Below are 17,552 nucleotides of genomic sequence, written 5' to 3'. Positions count from 1 at the left end.
CTTTATTTAGCTTTAGTTTCTGGACTTTCTGTTCTGCTCCATTGGACGTTAAATCTGTTTATGAGCTGGTCTATAATGCTGTTGTTGTTGTTTAATATTTATTTTATTTATTTATTTTGGCTGCTCTGGGTCTTCATTGCAGCACTCGGGATCTTTCTGGCGGCATGCAGACTCTCAGTTGCGGCATGCGGACTCTTAGGTGCAGCATGCATGTGGGATCTATTTCCCTGACCAGGGATTGAACCCACGGCCCCTGCATTGGGAGTGTGGAGTCTTACCTACTGGACCACCAGGGAAGTCCCCTATAATGTTTTAATTATTGAGGCATTATACTGTGTTTTGATATCTGGTAGGTCTAGTCCCCTCTCTTTGCAGTTATTTTAACAATTTTCTAGCAGTTCTTAGTTATTTTTTCTTATGACCTTTAAAATTGTCATACCTAGTTACCCTCTAAAAGATCCGTTGGTATTTCTGATGGATCAAGTTAAACTTACAAGTTTATATTTTTATAATTAAAAAATAAATGTGGTATATCTTTCAACTAGTGTTCAAATCTTCTTTACCTAGAAAAGTTTGTAAAGTAATGGAGAGTGATAGAATCAGCTTTGTGGGTGGGTATATAGTGGATTAGTTTCTATTTAGTGTGTACTATACCAGCGATTGGAAATACTAAAAAGTTTGAGTGCTGTTTGTCTCTTCAAGGACACATATACATGAGAACATAAACAATCATTAAAGGAGCATGTGAGGTTTTCTGGGTGTAGGGAATTAGCTCATTTGATGGCTATTATTTTGTAGAGGTAGAGAGCAAAGAAAGCATTACTTTCCTTAACTTTTTATTTTGAAATAATTTTAGATTTACATAAAAGTTGCAGAAATGATCCAGATTCCTCAATTGTTAATACTTCTGAATCATTTGAGAACAGGTTGCAGACATGAATATCCATTACAGCATTATATGCTCCCTTAAGACTTCAGTGAGTATATCCCAACTACCAGCACACTCTCCTACACAACAACATTCAACCATCAAAATGAAGAGATGAACATTGATCCAATATTGCTATCTAATTCATAGATCCTATTCAGATTTTGCCACTTGTCCATGTAATGGCCTATGTACATCCAGGATTCAATCTAGGATATTGCATTCAGTTGCATGATTAAGATGGTGAGTGTCTGCAAGGTTTCTCCAGTATTTTATACTTACTAATAAATAATTACTGAGTACTTTGTAGGGAGAAACTCAAAACTATATAAATATTCTATCCTCATGAAACTTTTGCCCACCAGTTTTAGAATTCATTGATAATTCTTACCCGAATCAGTTACTAATGTGATAGTTGCCAAATGGTGATTTGCTAATTCTGTCATTTCTTCTAGACTTACTGGTTGCCATTCTTTTGATGAGTAGAGCTCCCGTCGCCCTGCTCCACTTTTGTTTACTTATTTATTTATATCACTATGAACACGTAGACTCTTAATTTACCCAGTTACAATTTGTTACTATTATTATTTATTTTGATGCTCAAACTATCCCAGATTTGGCCAGTGGGAACCCCTACAAACTGTCTCTTGTGTTATTTGGAATGTCCCCGTCATTCTGAGTGCCTCCTTACAGCTGGCATAGCAGTATGACCCAGGCTCATCTTGTACTTTCCCTGCCCCTGCCCTAGGGGTCATCTGTTTCTCCAGGGAGCCCTGGTTCCTTTTAATATAGTATTAAAATGATATTTAGAAACTGATATGTGAGTGTGTTCATTACTACCTGAGTGTTGTTTCCAGGTTTTCTAAAGGGGCAAAATATGTATATGCATACATATACACACACAAACATTTGTACTTTCTTTTATATCTCTGTGTTTTAAAACCATCAATTCAAATCAATATCTCCAGTTCTAATTCAACACTGCAGGATTTACTCTGGCCTTCTCTCTTTTTATATGTTAAACTCCCTTCTCCATCTATGAGAAACCTGGTTCCCATTATCCTCAGTCTGTTTACTCATTTGCTCTAGACCCTACTCCCCACTCCGCATGTAACCAAAGTCCTGGTCCATGGCTTGGCCTCGTACATGCCCTCTCTCCCTCCCCTGGGCATTCTGGCCAAAATGTCAGTCCTGCTGAAGGAGAAGAGGACATTACTTAAAGTGAGTTCAGAAAGATACTTGTGACAGTAGTTGACTTCTGGGAGAGATTGGGTAGAAGGGACAGAGAGGGAAAGGGAGACTTAACTTTTTCGTATATATCCTTTTGTACCTTTTGAATTTTTTTTACACCATGTGCTTTTATTTCCTATACAGAAAATAAATAAAGATTTAAAAATAAGCTCAGGATCTTTGTTTTCACATAGAGCTGCTCTCTTCATTGTTTGGGGAGAATTTGGAGTTATCCTTTTTCTGTAAGTGTATATGGTTCCATTCTCTCCTTTAGGAAATAATACTTGTTTCTATGGGAAGTGTTATTATTGCCGAGAAACAGAGCCAGCCTGTGCTGATGGAGACACGATGGAGGGGTCTGTCACGCTTTGGCTTCCAGATGTGTGGCCTCTACAGAAACACCGACACCCATGGGGCAGGACTTACCGAGAGGGCAAATTAGCCAGGTAAATGCTCCTTTGAGCCACTACTTCATTCTCTTCTGTGCCTGGACAGGTGCCAACCCTGTGTAGGAGCCAGGGTTCTGTCCAAGACTAAAAAGGACTATGGGGGGTTCAGGGGAAAACCTGCTAGTCAGGGACTCTCTCTTCTCTGTGTTTTAAACAATGTTACGTGTGGTGCTGGCACTCAGTGAACAACCCTGGTGATGCTGCTTCCCTCCAGGTGGGAGTATGATGAGAGCTACTGTGACGCTGTGAAGAAAACGTCCCCTTATGACTCTGGCCCTCGCCTCTTGGACATCATTGATACAGCTGTCTTTGATTACCTGATTGGCAATGCTGACCGCCATCACTACGAGAGTTTTCAAGACGATGAGGGCGCTAGTATGCTCATCCTTCTCGATAATGCCAAAAGGTAGGACCAGCAGGACTCTCCTTGTCAGTTAGGGGTCCTGTGTATACAAGAAGAATGCTTTCTGGGGTATCCTGGAAAACCTCCAGAACAGGCTCAACAGAAGGCATCCTTCTTGTTTCCACTCGGAGTCTTTGCCATTGGCACCCATCCTTCCAGCTTGTTCAGAGTTTGTACTCCTTTCACCTTCAGGGATCTGAGGACTTTAAAAAAGTGGAAAACTCACTTTTTCCAAAGAGTCAAAGAGTATGATTCTCTTCACAGACAACTGGAAACCAAGGTCTTCTATTTATTGCTATTTACATCATTCTTTCTTGACGAGGTTGTTCAGAATCTTGAGAAATACATCGTTAACGGAACATGAAATTTAGCTGTTGTTAAATTATTCTATCCAAAGATTCATACAGTTTAAAAAATTAGTTTATTTGATAGGATGTTTTTGCTATTTTTATGGCAGTCTAGGCCCAGATTTTTTCTATTATGAGTAGGAGAGCAGTTAGTTGCTTAGTAATTATATATAAAGACAAGTTACTTTTATCTTGAATAAAACAATTTTATTAATTTTGAATAAATGGAATGTCCTTATTTAGGCCTGAGCTATTTGAAGAGCACATTGTATTTTCAGTTTGCACTCTGCATTCTTCATGGTACCCAGTTAAGTGCCACACTTTTAGTTACACATAATAAATGTTTGCTAAATAGAATACTTCCTTGGAGCTGGAATTGTTCAGGCTCTGAGTCACTACTGGGTTTTTTGGGGGGTTTTTTTGGTTGTTTTTTTGTATTTTTGAATTTTATTTTATTTATTTTTTTATACAGCAGGTTCTTACTAATTATCTATTTTATACATATCGGTGTATATATGTCAATCGCAATCTCCCAATTTATCCCACCACCACCACCCCCCGCCGCTTTCCCCACTTGGTGTCCATATGTTTGTTCTCTACATCTGTGTCTCTATTTCTGCCCTGCAAACCTGTTCATCTGTACCGTTATTCTAGGTTCCACACATATGCGTTAATATACGATATTTGTTTTCTTCCTCCTGATTTACTTCACTCTGTATGACAGTCTCTAGATCCATCCACATTACTTTTTATGGCTGAGTAATAGTCCATTATATATATGTACCACATGTTCTTTCGAATGGATAAAGAAGATGAGTCACTATTGTTAATGTTGGTTGCTGAGAATAAGCTGAGACATGGACACTCAGCGAAGAATGCTTAGGCAGCATTTGCTAAGGAGGCCACCACCTCATACTGAGCACCAGGTGCCTCATACTCCATGAAAGGGGGTGACAGCTACAGAGAATGACAGGCCAGCGAACATTGCCTCTCCCATTCCCAGCAAAGCAGGTAGTGACCAGTGCTATGTATTTCATTTTCATTTATACTATATTTTCAGTTCCTGAATATCTTTATCCTTACTTGTAAAACTGATCATGTGCTGTGGAAATACACATTGAAATAATTGCCTTTGCCTTTTATTATTTGTGGGCCTGCCCTGTGCTGAGGGCTACCAGACCCTCCAGCTATTAAGGTGAGCTTCCAGGAAAAGAGTGGAAGGTTGACAGTTTTTCCAGAATCAGTTCTCCTTTTCTAACTCGGAATTACTAAGAGCATTTTTACATCTGCTTTGAATCACTGTTTTCCCAGCCTCTGTGAGCAGTTTTTACAGTTTGAATCTGACCATATACTTTCTTGTAGGGAATACAATAATCTAAGTCTTTTTCTGATTGGTAATATTAAAGTAGAACAAGTATAACTTCTTTTCACAGGTAATGACCTTCTGCTTGTTTGCGAGAACCTAATATCAATAGCCTTTATTGCTCTACATACCCTTAAAACCTTCTCGGGTTTGGGGGTCTTCAGGTTCTCCCTTGGTCTGTGGACTCCATACCGTGTTAGGAGGGTTATGCTTCAACACCTTGCAATATCCTGGCAGGAGAAAGGATCCTTGTAAAGGAGTATATTTGTTGTTTGATGCTGTTAGTACAAGCTGTTAGGAATCCTGTGTCTAATTGGTCATGCCCTGTTTATTTTTAATTTAAGTGATTTGAGCTGTGGGAGCATGAAATTATCCAGGATCACATTCAGGTTTCATATGGAATTTGTTCTTGCTTTGATGCTAAGAAGGGGACGGGTGCTTCCACCTAATTCACTAACTTTTCATTTAATTTTCAGCTTTGGGAACCCCTCGCTGGATGAGAGAAGCATTCTTGCCCCTCTCTATCAGTGTTGCATGTAAGTTATGCAGTCAAGTACATTTGCCTGCATTGCCTTCCTTTCCAGGCTCAGGTAACAGTACATCAGTTTGCTTGGCTTTAAAACTTTCTAATACCTGAGCAGCGCTTTTCATGCTTTTCTAACCCCGAACCTCCTGGAGATCCTGAGCTGTAGGGGATCAGGGAAAGGTTTCCACAGCAGTGTAGCCCAAAGCTCAGAATGCATTTTGAGTTTTGTATGAGTAGAAATTTTCAGTTTATCCAATAATGTATATCCATGTTTGTTTTAATATCAGAATATAGTCCTTACTCCCCCCCACCCAAAACCTAGTGCAACCCATGCCCCTAGTTGCTGTACTATGTTTACCTTGTGGTTTCAAGTCCTCTCACTCAACACCACAACCCACCTGTGGTTTGCTTATCTCAGTTTGAAATTGTGTAAACCAAAAGTAGCTTTCTCCGTAGGTATTTAGTAATTGATTTTTTAAAAGTCTGTATTAGATAACAAAGAAATTAAAAAGTAAATCAAGAAAATGAGATAAAGACTGGGCTCTCGGGAGCTCCTTTTCAGATCTTCGTTGCCAGTATGATTTAAAAGCATGAACACTAAGAATCAGCTGGGACCCACCTTGCTTGGCTACACAGAAGTGCAGGTCCAGGAGAGTCGCTTCCTACTGCTCGGCTCCCAGAGACACACTGATCATGTGAGACTGCCTCTTCTGGCGACTGGTCTGTTTTACTTTACTTTTCTTTCTTTTTTTCATAACAACAATATTCTGCAGAAAGTGTTTACCTAGGCAACCCTTAATTATCTTCATTAATATTGGGAAGCAGTGATACATCCAATCAAAACCTGTATCTGTGAAGGAAGATGTTTTTGTTTTAATAGTGCTATCAGTCTGGTCCAGTCAGGAGATAGAAAAGACATGGTGGGTTAAACAGGAAAGTTTAGTATAAGAATTATTAAACTCTTTCATACAAGAGTGACTATAAAAGAAAACTAGAGCTGAGGGAGAGTACCCAAGGAAGAACAAACTTGGAAGGGGATCCCCCTCCCCAAGCCTGGGGTTTTGACCTCAGTGGAGAAGGTATAGTTCAGCCCACTGAATAGCAGAGAAGTGTGCTAGTTTGCAGGTGCTGGGAGTGCAGGAAGCAGCCCTCCAGAATGCAGGCAGGGTACAGGCAATCAGCAGGTGGTAGCATGACATACCGAGAGAGCAACGACTCAGTAGAAACCCTCCAGGCTGCAGGCAAGGCTTATTTGTGGGCCTGCACAGGGAATTGGGGCACCAGCATGGGTGCGTGGCTTTGGGGGCTCTGGTTTCCATGTCGAGAGGGCCTTAGGAAAATTATCACCAAGCCAGGCCAAGGCCGCAACATCATGGTGGGCCTACCTGTTCTGGAAATGTGGCCAAGGCAGAGTTTCATTTGCTGACCTTCCCCGCACACTACTGACCCACTCACTGTACAGCAGCCAGAAGCGTCTGGAGAACCTCTTCCTTCTGCAGTCTCCTTCCAGTGTCCTCTACCGAGAAAGCCTAAGAGGAGAGATGCTTAAAGGACCTCTGTCCATTATAGCAGGGCATATATGAAGAGTGAACTTGGAGCTGAGAGGCAATCGAGTGATACCTTCATCACACGGGGGAACTCTAATGCTCTAGGCACTTGTAGTATTCTTCAGAAGAGTAAAACCACGCTGACTCTGTGCTTGTCCATCCCTGCCATGCTTTATCCGAAGATCCTTGCTTTCTTACTTTTTAAATGGTTGCAGAACAAGTTGCCTGCCTCATGCAGAGTCAGACTTTAATGCATACCTAGTAATTCCCACATTACCCACAGGGAGGTAAATACTTTTTTTCTAAGATAACAAGAGATCCTCTTTAGTTGGTAAAATAATTGAGAAAAATAGGTATCCTTAAACTTTTTCTATTTATAATATTGCTAGAATTTTTAATTAAGAAACATAAAAAGAAGGAAATTAAATTACTTATTAAGAGGTAAGGATAACTCCTGTTAACACTCTAGTGATTTCATTGTAATCGTGTGTGTATGTTTGTATGTATGCTTATACACACATTTTCTTTCCCCACAGGTTTGGAGTAAAAGAGTGTTTTCCCTCCAACTATTTTCCCTGACTCAATATTATATCATGGGCATTTCCCCATGCCACTGAATTTTCATAACTGCTTAATGGCTGCATGGTATTCCCTTGAATGGATAAGCCATAATTTATTTAACTATTTCTCAGTTGTTGGACGTTCAGATTGTTTCACATTTTTCCTGTTACAAATAGCACTGCAGTGAACATGTGTAAATATTGTATATATTTCTCATTAATTACTGAGAAAGAAATATCAAAATGTGGTAATGTTACTTACTCATAATGTAGAGCTACTTCTAAAACAGAAATTATTTTTCTAGTTGAGAAATTTTACATAATTATTTCTTTACTTTCATCTGCTATGCGGACTTTAATCTCCATTTGATAGTGAGAGGTTTTATGTAACCTGTCCTAAAACTTTTTTTCTCCCAGCATTCGGGTTTCTACCTGGAACAGACTGAACTCCCTGAAGAATGGTGTGCTGAAGTCTGCCTTAAGATCTGCCATGGCCCATGACCCCATCTCCCCAGTGCTCTCTGATCCTCACCTAGACGCTGTGGACCAGCGGCTCCTGAGTGTCCTGGCCACTGTGAAGCAGTGCACTGACCAGTTTGGGATGGACGCAGTGCTGGTGGAAGACAGGATGCCTCTCTCCCACTTGTAATTCTCCACAAAATAAGTGAAACTTCTTTTTACAAAGATAGAGAAACAGCACAATCAATTCCGAATGGTATGAGGTGGATTGGAAATGGCCAGCAGCACATTCTGGTGATAGGGGACAGGGTGGCCTTGGTGTTTGCTGTAGTAGAAGTTGAAGCAAAGACTACAAGTTTCAGACCACGGAGCTGTACCTGCTGAACCACCTTCTGACTTCCTCGGCGTATGCCCATTCTAGCAGTGGGCGTCATGGTTGGTCAGTATTAATTCTCATGCCAAAGGACAAATTAGAGGTGTGACATTTGAATAGATTAATGTTGGGGTTGGTTCTGGAGTATGTGTTTTGAGTCCATCCTTATAATCCTTTCTCCACACTTGTGGATTTTCCGAAAACACTTTGTAATCTCTTGAGTCCTTTCTTACCAGGACTAGTCAAATTGGAAATTTTACTGCTTCCTAAGGAGTGGCAGCAAGTAACCCAGCATTCTGTTGAGCCAAAGTAGCATGCTCTGTTGGAGGGACTATGTTTTTAAGATAGAATTAGAGGAAAGACAAAAGCAAGAAAGATGTTTGGGCTTTTAACTGAGTAGGTGGTGCTTTTGATGATTCTTAAAGGAGGGAAGAAGAGAGAGAGACCTACTTGGTGGAACCAGAATCAAGGCGGTGATTGAATTAGGGAAAAACAGGTTCCCCTGTATTTAAGTTCTAACGTATATAAAAGCAAGCATGACTTGTACCTAAGTAAGATTTGCATTCTCATAATCGTGTCCAAATTAATCCAAAAAAGTGTCCCTGGAGAACCTACCATTACAACCCAAGCACAATTTTGTTATGGAGACTTTTTTTTCCTTTTGCCCAGAGCAGGGAAATCCTTTGCAAATTATCAAAGCAAACTGAAATAACAGCTTGAATAAGAGTTAGGTTGCCTGTCTTCTCTGCCATCCTGATTTCTAAAATGAATTTCCACTTCTGTCTTCAAGGCATTTGGTCATTAAAGCTGCTGTTCCCAAGAGATTGGCGATCCTACTTGTGCCTTTCTTGTGAGGAAAGCCAGCTCGCACCTACGGATAATATAGTTTAGATCCTGCTGGTGGCTGGACCTATCTTGTGATTTGGGCCATGTGGAAGGCTGGAAACAAAGATTTTAAGCCTTCTGAGCCTTAAAATTAAGGTGGTTACCAGGAAGAGCCTTAAGATTTCGATTTATGTCAAACCCTGATTTCATCATTTAATCTTGTTTGGAGTTCTGAACCCACGATGTAGTATTGTCCTTCCGTCTCCTATTAGCACTTTCAAATTTCAAGTTGCTAAAACAGGCTAAGTTCTGTGTTCTGCCAAAGCGATTTGACATATAAGCACTTGCATTAAAATACAGGGCAGAGGAAACTAGGCCTGGTGTGCCCACTCACGTGCCCTCAGAGGTGGGTGCTTCTCTCCTGCATTTTGTCTGGGGACTGTTGCGGTTTTGACTTCTGTGAAACACACACTAATATTTAAACAGTGTGGTTAAACAAATTTACTGCCAGCTATTGGAGACCAGTTTTAGGTAGCCACCCTTTCAAAAATAGTTTAGAATTTATGCCCCAATTTTCTCAAATTGAAAGATAACTGAGTACCCCAAAACTACTTTAAAGTAACATGACCGGGCTTCCCTGGTGGCGCAGTGGTTGAGAGTCCGCCTGCCGATGCAGGGGATACGGGTTCGTGCCCCGGTCCGGGAAGATCCCACATGCCGCGGAGCGGCTGGGCCCATGAGCCATGGCCGCTGAGCCTGTGCGTCCGGAGCCTGTGCTCCGCAATGGGAGAGGCAACAACAGTGAGAGGCCTGCGTACCGCAAAAAAAAAAAAAAAAAAAAAAAGACAACACTTAAAGTAACATGAAATTAGGACGTTTTTGTACTTAGTATGTACATTTGGCGATGTACACAGAATGGGCTGTTATTTTTAAAAAGGTATTGAATTTAAGAAGACAGGTAGCAGCACAAAACACTGAGCTAGTGTTAACAAAAGGAAGCATTAATTCCAATTTTAAACTCATTTACTATGTGCATCCAGGGAAGTTCACATTTGAACTTGAGAATACCTTGGATGGTGCTTACCTCAGAGCATCAGGGAGCCAGCTGGAGGGACAGTGGGAAGGAAGTCAACGCTGCTCTCCTTGGTAAATGTTAGCTGAACTAAATTTCTTGCAAACATGTGATACCTTCAGTATGCCCCAGTGAAATGAATAAGAGCTGTTCCCAAACTGGGAACTTTATTCATGATGTTGAAGGCAGAAGATTCTGCTAAGGAAAAAAGTAGGAGGAAAAGCTACTTTGAAAAATGCCTCATTCTTTTTCCCAAACACTGCAGAAAATGTATAATCTCATTCTCTTTCCCTATTTTAAAATTCATGATCTTAAAAGGTGTTCAAATGTATAGTGGTTAAAGTTAGAATTATGCTAATAGAGTGGTGTGAACTGATGCTTAGAATATAAATTTATGTTCTAAGGCAGGATCGGATTAAGCTGCAAAAGTACGTTTAGAATCTTGGAAAAAACCAACCATAAGCTTATAGCCTTAAAATTCATAAACACTAAATTCTGTTTCAAAAAAGAGGTAGATATCTTTTTTTTTAAGTTTTGTAACACTGTCCTCTTGATGGTTTATCTTTTAGAATCGAGGGCTATTATAATCAAACAGGGGTCATTGGAAGGGTTTTTGATCAGTCCTAACCTGGGCGTGCCTAGCTAACATCTAAAGGTAGATGTGGGTACATTTTAATATTATAAAACTAAGAAAATCAGAACTGAGTACCATTTCCTACCCTCCTTCTTCCACTTCTTAAATATTGGGTTGCCCAAAAAGTTCATTCTGGTTTTCCACACCATCTTACAAAAAACCTGAATGAACTTTTTGGCCAACCCAATATATTTATTCCATAGTTTGGGCGAATATGGTTATAGAGGTTTCATTCAAGAAGTGTCATTTAATATGAAGCTGTATTTTGGGTTTTGGGGGTAAATAATTTTCTGTGCAAAACATTAATAGGATCTGATTTACTCAGAGTATTGCTCAATAATTTATTAATAAGGCATTTCTCCCTATTTGCACTCAGGATTAATATGTCAAATGAAATCTAATAAGGAAATGGGAGAATTCAGGTACATCCTATTATTTTGGGAAAGATGCATCCTATACATGGCAGAAATTCCACGTCACCTGAAGGCAACATGTTCTTCCAAAGAAATCCATCTTTTCCTTTCTTTAAAAAAAAAAAAAAAAAGGCTTTTGGCCTTCCCCTCCCATCCACCATGTTCCTTCACTCTCCCTTCTCCACAGCTTCCGTATTCTTGTTTGACCATTACCTGACCACACCTCAAATGATGGTAAACAGCATCTATCAGTGAGCTGTCTTATGTGAGTCGTCTTGTGAGCTTGGGCTTCAGGAAACATGAGTCAAGGTATATGTGTATATATAGTCATATATGTATTCTAACAAGAAAAAATGTATTTATTTTGACACAGGGAAACACTGTTGCTGAAGAACCTGAAGCTAGGAAAAGGTTCTCTTAGTCTCTGAGAGTGAATCTAAGTGACATAAAGATATCCGTTCAGCAAACACCTCCTGTGCTAGCCAGGGCCGACGCCCGAGGCACATAGACCAGCCTCATGAGACTGTTGTACAGGGGAAGGCCAGCTTTCCCCCTTCGACGCCTCAAGTCTGGGTTGAAAAGGTGAGGGCTGGATACTCTACTGCCACAGGGTTACTCACAAATACAAAATGTCTGTGGGGGAACTGGGAATAACTTACTGGGAAGTTAATTTATTTGCTTCAAAGAGAGGTGTAGGAACCACTACCCTCTGTTTTGATCTGCCAAGGATTTCCTCTCAGAGCTGTTGCACAAATAGAGGTTGTGCTTGGTAAGATACCAAACAAGACAGATATGCACCTAAATTTCTAATGTGTTCTGTGGGTTTCAATTCTGAAAGAAAGAAAATGAATAAAGATTTTAATAAGTACTGATGTACCATCTTTTCCTCATTCTTTCCCCACCTCCCCACCCCGGTTCGGGATACTTCCATTGTTTTCAATTGCGATTTCCTGTTTTGTTAGGGGACAGAAGATTACATCTTCTTCATCCACATAAACTTCCACAGGGATTGTTTCACAGAATCTACGGATGAGACCTTTACACTTCTCACTAGTCTTCAGAAGGCCCATATCAGGTTGTGACTGAACCGAGAATTTCAGTAGGATAATTCTTAGGTGCTTTTTGTTTATTTAATAGTTAACTTCTTTCTTTCAGCTTCTTTAGAGATAAAGAATTATGAATCCCAAAGAACTTGTCAGCACAGTATCATAGAGGCCTGGAAGAAGAGACCAGCTGCCCTGATTATAATTCTTAGGACACCCAGACTTTTAAATTTTGAAATGGAAATGCAGCATCATAAACCTCAACCAAACAACTGAGCAGAGTTCTCAAGATTTTTACTTGATTTGTAGCATTTTTGTTTGTGCCCGTTTTTGTCACTTGCACTTGAATACCAAAGGGAGGCTAAAGCCTAGTTAACAGGTTCCTCGCTGACTCACCTCATACGATCATTTTCCAGGTGAGATTTCATTTTCTTCTCAAGCATACCAGGAAGACCAGTATTAAAGCCTGAAAAGGCAGCTGGGAGTAAGGAGGGAGAGGTTCTGTTATGGGCTCATTTTACCCACTGTATTTGCCTATAAAAACTGATTTTTAGCAGCCCTCATTTTGTAAAATAGACAAGAATGGTCATAACCACTGGTTTAGCATGGGTGAATTCTGTAAGATAAGCCACTTTATAAATCCGAGGGAATTAGAGAATGAAGTCACAGTGTGTAAAGTACTGGTCTTCAGTAGACACTTGGGCCTTGTGCTGGAGGCCATCAAGATGATAATGACTGTCCCTTCCTTCAAGGAGCCCATAGTCCTAGCAGAAGAGACTACTTGTGAAGTACCAAATGCCTCAGGAATCGTGTGAATTAGAGTGGAAATAAGGAGCAGGAAAGAATCACAGGAGGTTGAGAGTGAGAGGTAGGCAGACCTACCTTGGGGAAGAAGGGGAGATCAATCCAGGCTTGACATGTGGTGTGTGTAGAACCCGACTCCAGAAATGCAAAGCCGTGTGTGTGGAAGACACAGAGCTTCCTGGGCCTGTACTCTGTTTTCAGTACGTGGGTCACCAGAAATAACCCTTCAGGGGTTTCCTTTGGTTTTCATCAGGTGTGCCCTGCCTCTTGAGAGGAAGTCTCAGTCCACTGTGATGCTTCAGTTGCTCTTCATAGGTGTTAAAGGAGCCATTGGCTTATAGATTAGCTGTGAAACATTCATTGTATCTTTTCAGAGTTTGCTTATTACATGCCAAATTTATTTGGCGATCAAGACTTGATTTTTACCCAAAGGTTGTTTTCAAGGCGGATGGTGTTCTGACGGCCTTCAGCGGGGTAGGGAAGTTGTCTAATTGCAAAGCTAGGTCCCATTCAGATGACCTCAATAAAGGTGCTGTGTGCCCATTTTCTCTTTGAAAGGCTGTGCTAAAATGCATATTTTGATTGAGTAGGTTTGGGGCCTGAGTTTGCATTTCTAACAAGCTCCAGGGCAATGCCAGTGCCACTGGTCCTTGGGCCATTCATGAGTAGCACTAAGGAATCAAAGCTACCCGTAGTTTTCACAAAAGCCTCTAGATGTCCCCATCATCTATGAGATCTTGCTCCTAGAGTTACAACCAGTAGCTTCCAAGCACTGAGAATGAAATATTAGCAATTTACTTGAAATAGAGGCTTAGCTTAAAACTGGTGTTTGGATTCATTGTTTCTATGTGGGACTGATCTGGTAAAAAAAAAAAAAAAGTTTACTCTTTCCGGAAAAAGATGTCTTGAAATCAAATTGTCCAAGAACTTCCAAGCTACCTGCTTTATTTACCATGAAATGTGAAATCCAAATAAAAATCCAATCTCAAAAATTATCAGACCTACATGAAAGTTACCAGTAGAGAATTATTTCCATAGTCTTAAAACATGGGTTTTTTTAAAAAAGAAGCCAGGGTAAATACTAGTAATTTTATCACCATCAATTCACCTGTGAAACTCACAAGTGTAAATAAAGTCTTCCAAAGCCTCCTGTGTAGACCAGTCTCCTCCAAGGCGGGGGCATTTACAATAATAAAGGTTAATGTAGAACTGAATAAGCTCATTAGCCCTCACAGCATGCCTATGAAGTGACCATTTTATTATCCCCTCTTAGAGGTGGGGAAACTGAGGCATAGCACAGTTAAGTAACACCCAAAGTGACATATCAGAAAAGGGGCCATTCAGTTAATCACTATACTAGATTGCCATTCATGCTCAAACAACATTTATTGAATGAGTTCATGTTTTCAATTTCCAAATAAGCATAATGGTGTGTTCCTTGTTAACTGTCCTTCCAAGGGTTTCACGAGCTTGACTGCAGACAACTCAGCGCTGGTGTACTAGCAACTGCTCTGTGGAAGGTTTGAGTTCAGTTCTGACGTCACTCTGAATGACTAAAACATACAATATGCATACATAATGTAGCTTTTCAATTTCACTTTCTTGGTATCCTCACACAGGTGCTTATCTGATATATGCAGCTGTTTGTCTTGTCTTTTTTTTTCTTTCCTCTTTTGTAAATTATCAATATGTATATTCTTATTGCCATTTTGTTAATTGTTTTGGATTTGTTTTTGTAAGTCTTTTTCTTTCTCTATTGCTGTTTGAATTAAAGGCAGGAGCACATTTGGTGAGCTCTTGAGGAAGGAACAGACCTGGCGTTGAGTGTTATCTCAGAGACTGGGATGAACATATGAATCAGTTTGGCTGTGACAGATCTGGTGCTAGGATTCACCTTATTGTATGGAGAGGCCAGCCTCAAAGCCACTGAGCCTATGAAATTAGTCAAGTCCCATGATTTCGAGACAGCAGTTTCTTTCTAGGACAAGACGGCTCTTAGGCCAGTGGCTTCAGTAACTCAGGTGATTTTGAAAAATGCATTAAGCTCTTCCAAAATGTAGCGACCTTGTTACCTGCTCAGGTTATGAGAACAGAGTCCCAGGAAAGAGGCTCCAAGGTCTTTTGCCAGTGGTGTCTGAGAAGCTGCTCACAGCCACAAGCGTTTGAAAGTTGCAAACTTAAAGCCAAGGAAGTGCACCCAGTACTCGGCCTAACTTGTTTTTAATGGGCTATGATAACATTGATATGAGACCTCGTGATTTTCCCATGGCCCTGGGAGCTTCCAAAGCCCCAATAACTCCAGACTGGAGCCCACCAGCTTCCTCTTGCTTTTGGTGGACTCCAGCTGTGGAAACCTGCTGATTATTTGCTACTCTGTTTCATTTCCCATTGTAGAGGAGCCAGGCCCCGGCTGACTGCCCTGGCCAACTCAAACTCCTGGGTGAGATGGTTGCCCGACTTCGTCTAACAGGTTGGCAAGAAGTTGATCTGCAGACACGGGACAGGGCACAAGTGGGTGCCCGTGTTAAGTAGGCCTCAGATGGGCCACCAGAGCTGCCCGGAAGTATCTGGGTGATTACTGACTGGCCATCTTAAGGCCTGACTTCAACTTCTTTGCAACCACAATCACCCAGAAGAGACTGCTTGCTGCCTGGCAGCGAGTCCCCGGTGGGTGGGCGGCGCCTGCAAGCGGCCTCGGGATGCCCTCCGGGGCACCATCCGGGTTTCGGTTCCCGGCCGGCGTCTGGCTCGCCCTGGGTCACATGGGAGGCGAGCTCTGCCCGCCTGCGGTTCCCGTGGCAACGCCAATCCCCGGCCAATCCGGGCCTCGGAAGTGCCGGCGCAGCCCGCCCACCCGGGGCTGGAAAGGGCCGTGGAGGACGGGCGGCGGAGGGACCGGCTGCTGACCCGGCCATGCTTCGCGGCCCGCGGAGTCCGCTCTGGCTCCTGCTCCTGCTGCTGCTGCTGCCGCCCCCGGGCACGTGGGGAGACGGCGGCCGCGCGAGGCCGAGGGAGGGAGCCGAGGAGGCGGGTGAGGCCGGGTCCTGCCCGGCCTTCCAGGGCCTGCGGGAGCGGCTGAGGGCGGCTGGCGCCCTCTGCAGACGCTACTGGGCTCTCTTCAGCTGCCGCTTGTGGCCCGAGGGATGCAGGCAGGATGAGGAGGAGCCGGCGCGGCCCCTGGGTAAGACCCGCCGGCTCAGGAGGGCGGGAGAGCGCGGACTGGGTGCGCGAGGCACGATGGAATCTGGGCACGGAGGTCAGAGCCTCGCGCCTGCTCTGGGCCATTGTGACCGGGGTCACGAGGCGGGCGCCTTAGCCGCCGGCTTTACTATTCCGCCCAGCCTTTGGGCCAGGCTGAGGGCAGGGAGCCTCTGCGGGACCAGGAAGGCCCGTCACTGCCCTCCTTCCCAGCCCTGGCGCAGCGCCCTAGTGCCTACGAGTGGACTTGGCTGCGCTCCCCCACGTCACCCGTTCTTGACTCCTCCAGACGGATCACACTTCCTTGCTGTCTCCGAACCTGCCCTGGCATCATTCCAAGGAGCTGCCCTTGCCCACCTTCTTGATGGCTTTAAGGAAAGTCCCCGGTTGGATACACCCCCAAGTACCTTCTTCCCCTTTGCTGCTTATGGCGGCGGAGGCTGGGCTGTGAGTCCACCGGACCTGAGTTCTGATTTATTCTCTGTCACTGACAAATTGTGAGGCAGGGTTGTCACGTCACGGTCGTGGACCCAGTGATCTCCGAAGCTCCTTGCAGTCGATGTCGTTACTTCTAGGTCCTGTAATAGTACTGTAACGGTAATGCTGCAGTGGTGCTAGAAACATCTTCCATTTAAATCGAGAGTTCTAAATTCCAGTGAATGGTTTTTGTTTCGTTTTTGCTAATGCTGGGCATATTCAAATTGACATTTGAGAAAAGAATCGAGACACTTGGGGTTGGCCGTGATCAGATGATTCTGCAATCCAAAGCAAGTAGGAAGAATGATAATCACCAGTTACTATGTGTCTCCCTCCTAGGCTCCAAACTCCTTGCAGGCAGGGCTTGGGTTTCTTACACGTCTGGCACAAATGCTTAAGGCTTATTTGTTGAGTAAACTGAGCTTTTGCTGCAGCCGGAGCTGCATCTATATATAGCAAGGCCATCTACTTCCTCATAGCCGGAGGTGCCCATTTGTGCCCATTCCCTAGTGCGGCACAAGGAAGGCCCAGGGCAGAGCAGCAGGGAGTGGCTCTGGAGAGAGGACGGGAGAAGGGAGGCAGTGCTCAGCTCTCCCCGGGCCCTGGGCTCCGTCCCTGTCTCACAGCTCCTCCTTTTCCAGGCTGGAGCCTTCCCCTGTTGGGCCAGCAGTACCTGGATATCCTGACCACCTGGTACTGCAGCTTCCGGGACTGTTGTGACAGTGGGGACTGCAGGATCATCAATAACTTCACAGGTTGGACCTTACATGACCCTCAGGCCCAGGAATCTGTGGGGAGGGGAGGTAATTCAGGAAAATACTAGGATGAAGGGACCCAACCTCTGCCTGCCCACAGCTGGCAGCACACCCTCCCTGTCTCCACCACGGCTCCTGATCGAAAC

At 43.0% G+C, this 17,552-nt stretch overlaps 2 protein-coding genes across 7 annotated transcripts in view; both read left to right on the top strand.

Moving 5' to 3' along the window:
- FAM20B (FAM20B glycosaminoglycan xylosylkinase) overlaps positions 1 to 11,997 on the top strand; it is a 41,649-nt gene extending 29,652 nt beyond the window's left edge. For 5 of the 6 annotated variants that reach the window (XM_060132565.1, XM_060132531.1, XM_060132524.1 and 2 more), the window contains 5 exons: positions 2,433 to 2,604; positions 2,822 to 3,013; positions 5,197 to 5,256; positions 7,771 to 8,251; positions 11,317 to 11,997. In XM_060132565.1, coding sequence (XP_059988548.1) covers positions 2,433 to 2,604; positions 2,822 to 3,013; positions 5,197 to 5,256; positions 7,771 to 8,002 — 656 coding nt within the window. In that variant the 3' untranslated portion in view covers positions 8,003 to 8,251; positions 11,317 to 11,997. The remainder of the gene's footprint in view (positions 1 to 2,432; positions 2,605 to 2,821; positions 3,014 to 5,196; positions 5,257 to 7,770; positions 8,252 to 11,316) is intronic. The other variant, XM_060132557.1, reaches the window with a different exon arrangement.
- Positions 11,998 to 15,830: 3,833 nt separating this feature from the next.
- Positions 15,831 to 17,552, top strand: part of TOR3A (torsin family 3 member A) — a 37,747-nt gene continuing 36,025 nt past the window's right edge. The window contains exons 1-2 of the mRNA XM_060132580.1: positions 15,831 to 16,157; positions 17,293 to 17,406. Coding sequence (XP_059988563.1) covers positions 15,890 to 16,157; positions 17,293 to 17,406 — 382 coding nt within the window. The 5' untranslated portion in view covers positions 15,831 to 15,889. The remainder of the gene's footprint in view (positions 16,158 to 17,292; positions 17,407 to 17,552) is intronic.

Source organism: Lagenorhynchus albirostris, chromosome 2 (assembly GCF_949774975.1).
Source record: "Lagenorhynchus albirostris chromosome 2, mLagAlb1.1, whole genome shotgun sequence".
Taxonomy (NCBI): Eukaryota; Metazoa; Chordata; class Mammalia; order Artiodactyla; family Delphinidae; genus Lagenorhynchus; species Lagenorhynchus albirostris.
The sequence above is the reverse complement of the archived record's forward strand: the minus strand, read 5'-3'. Positions and strand labels throughout refer to the sequence as shown.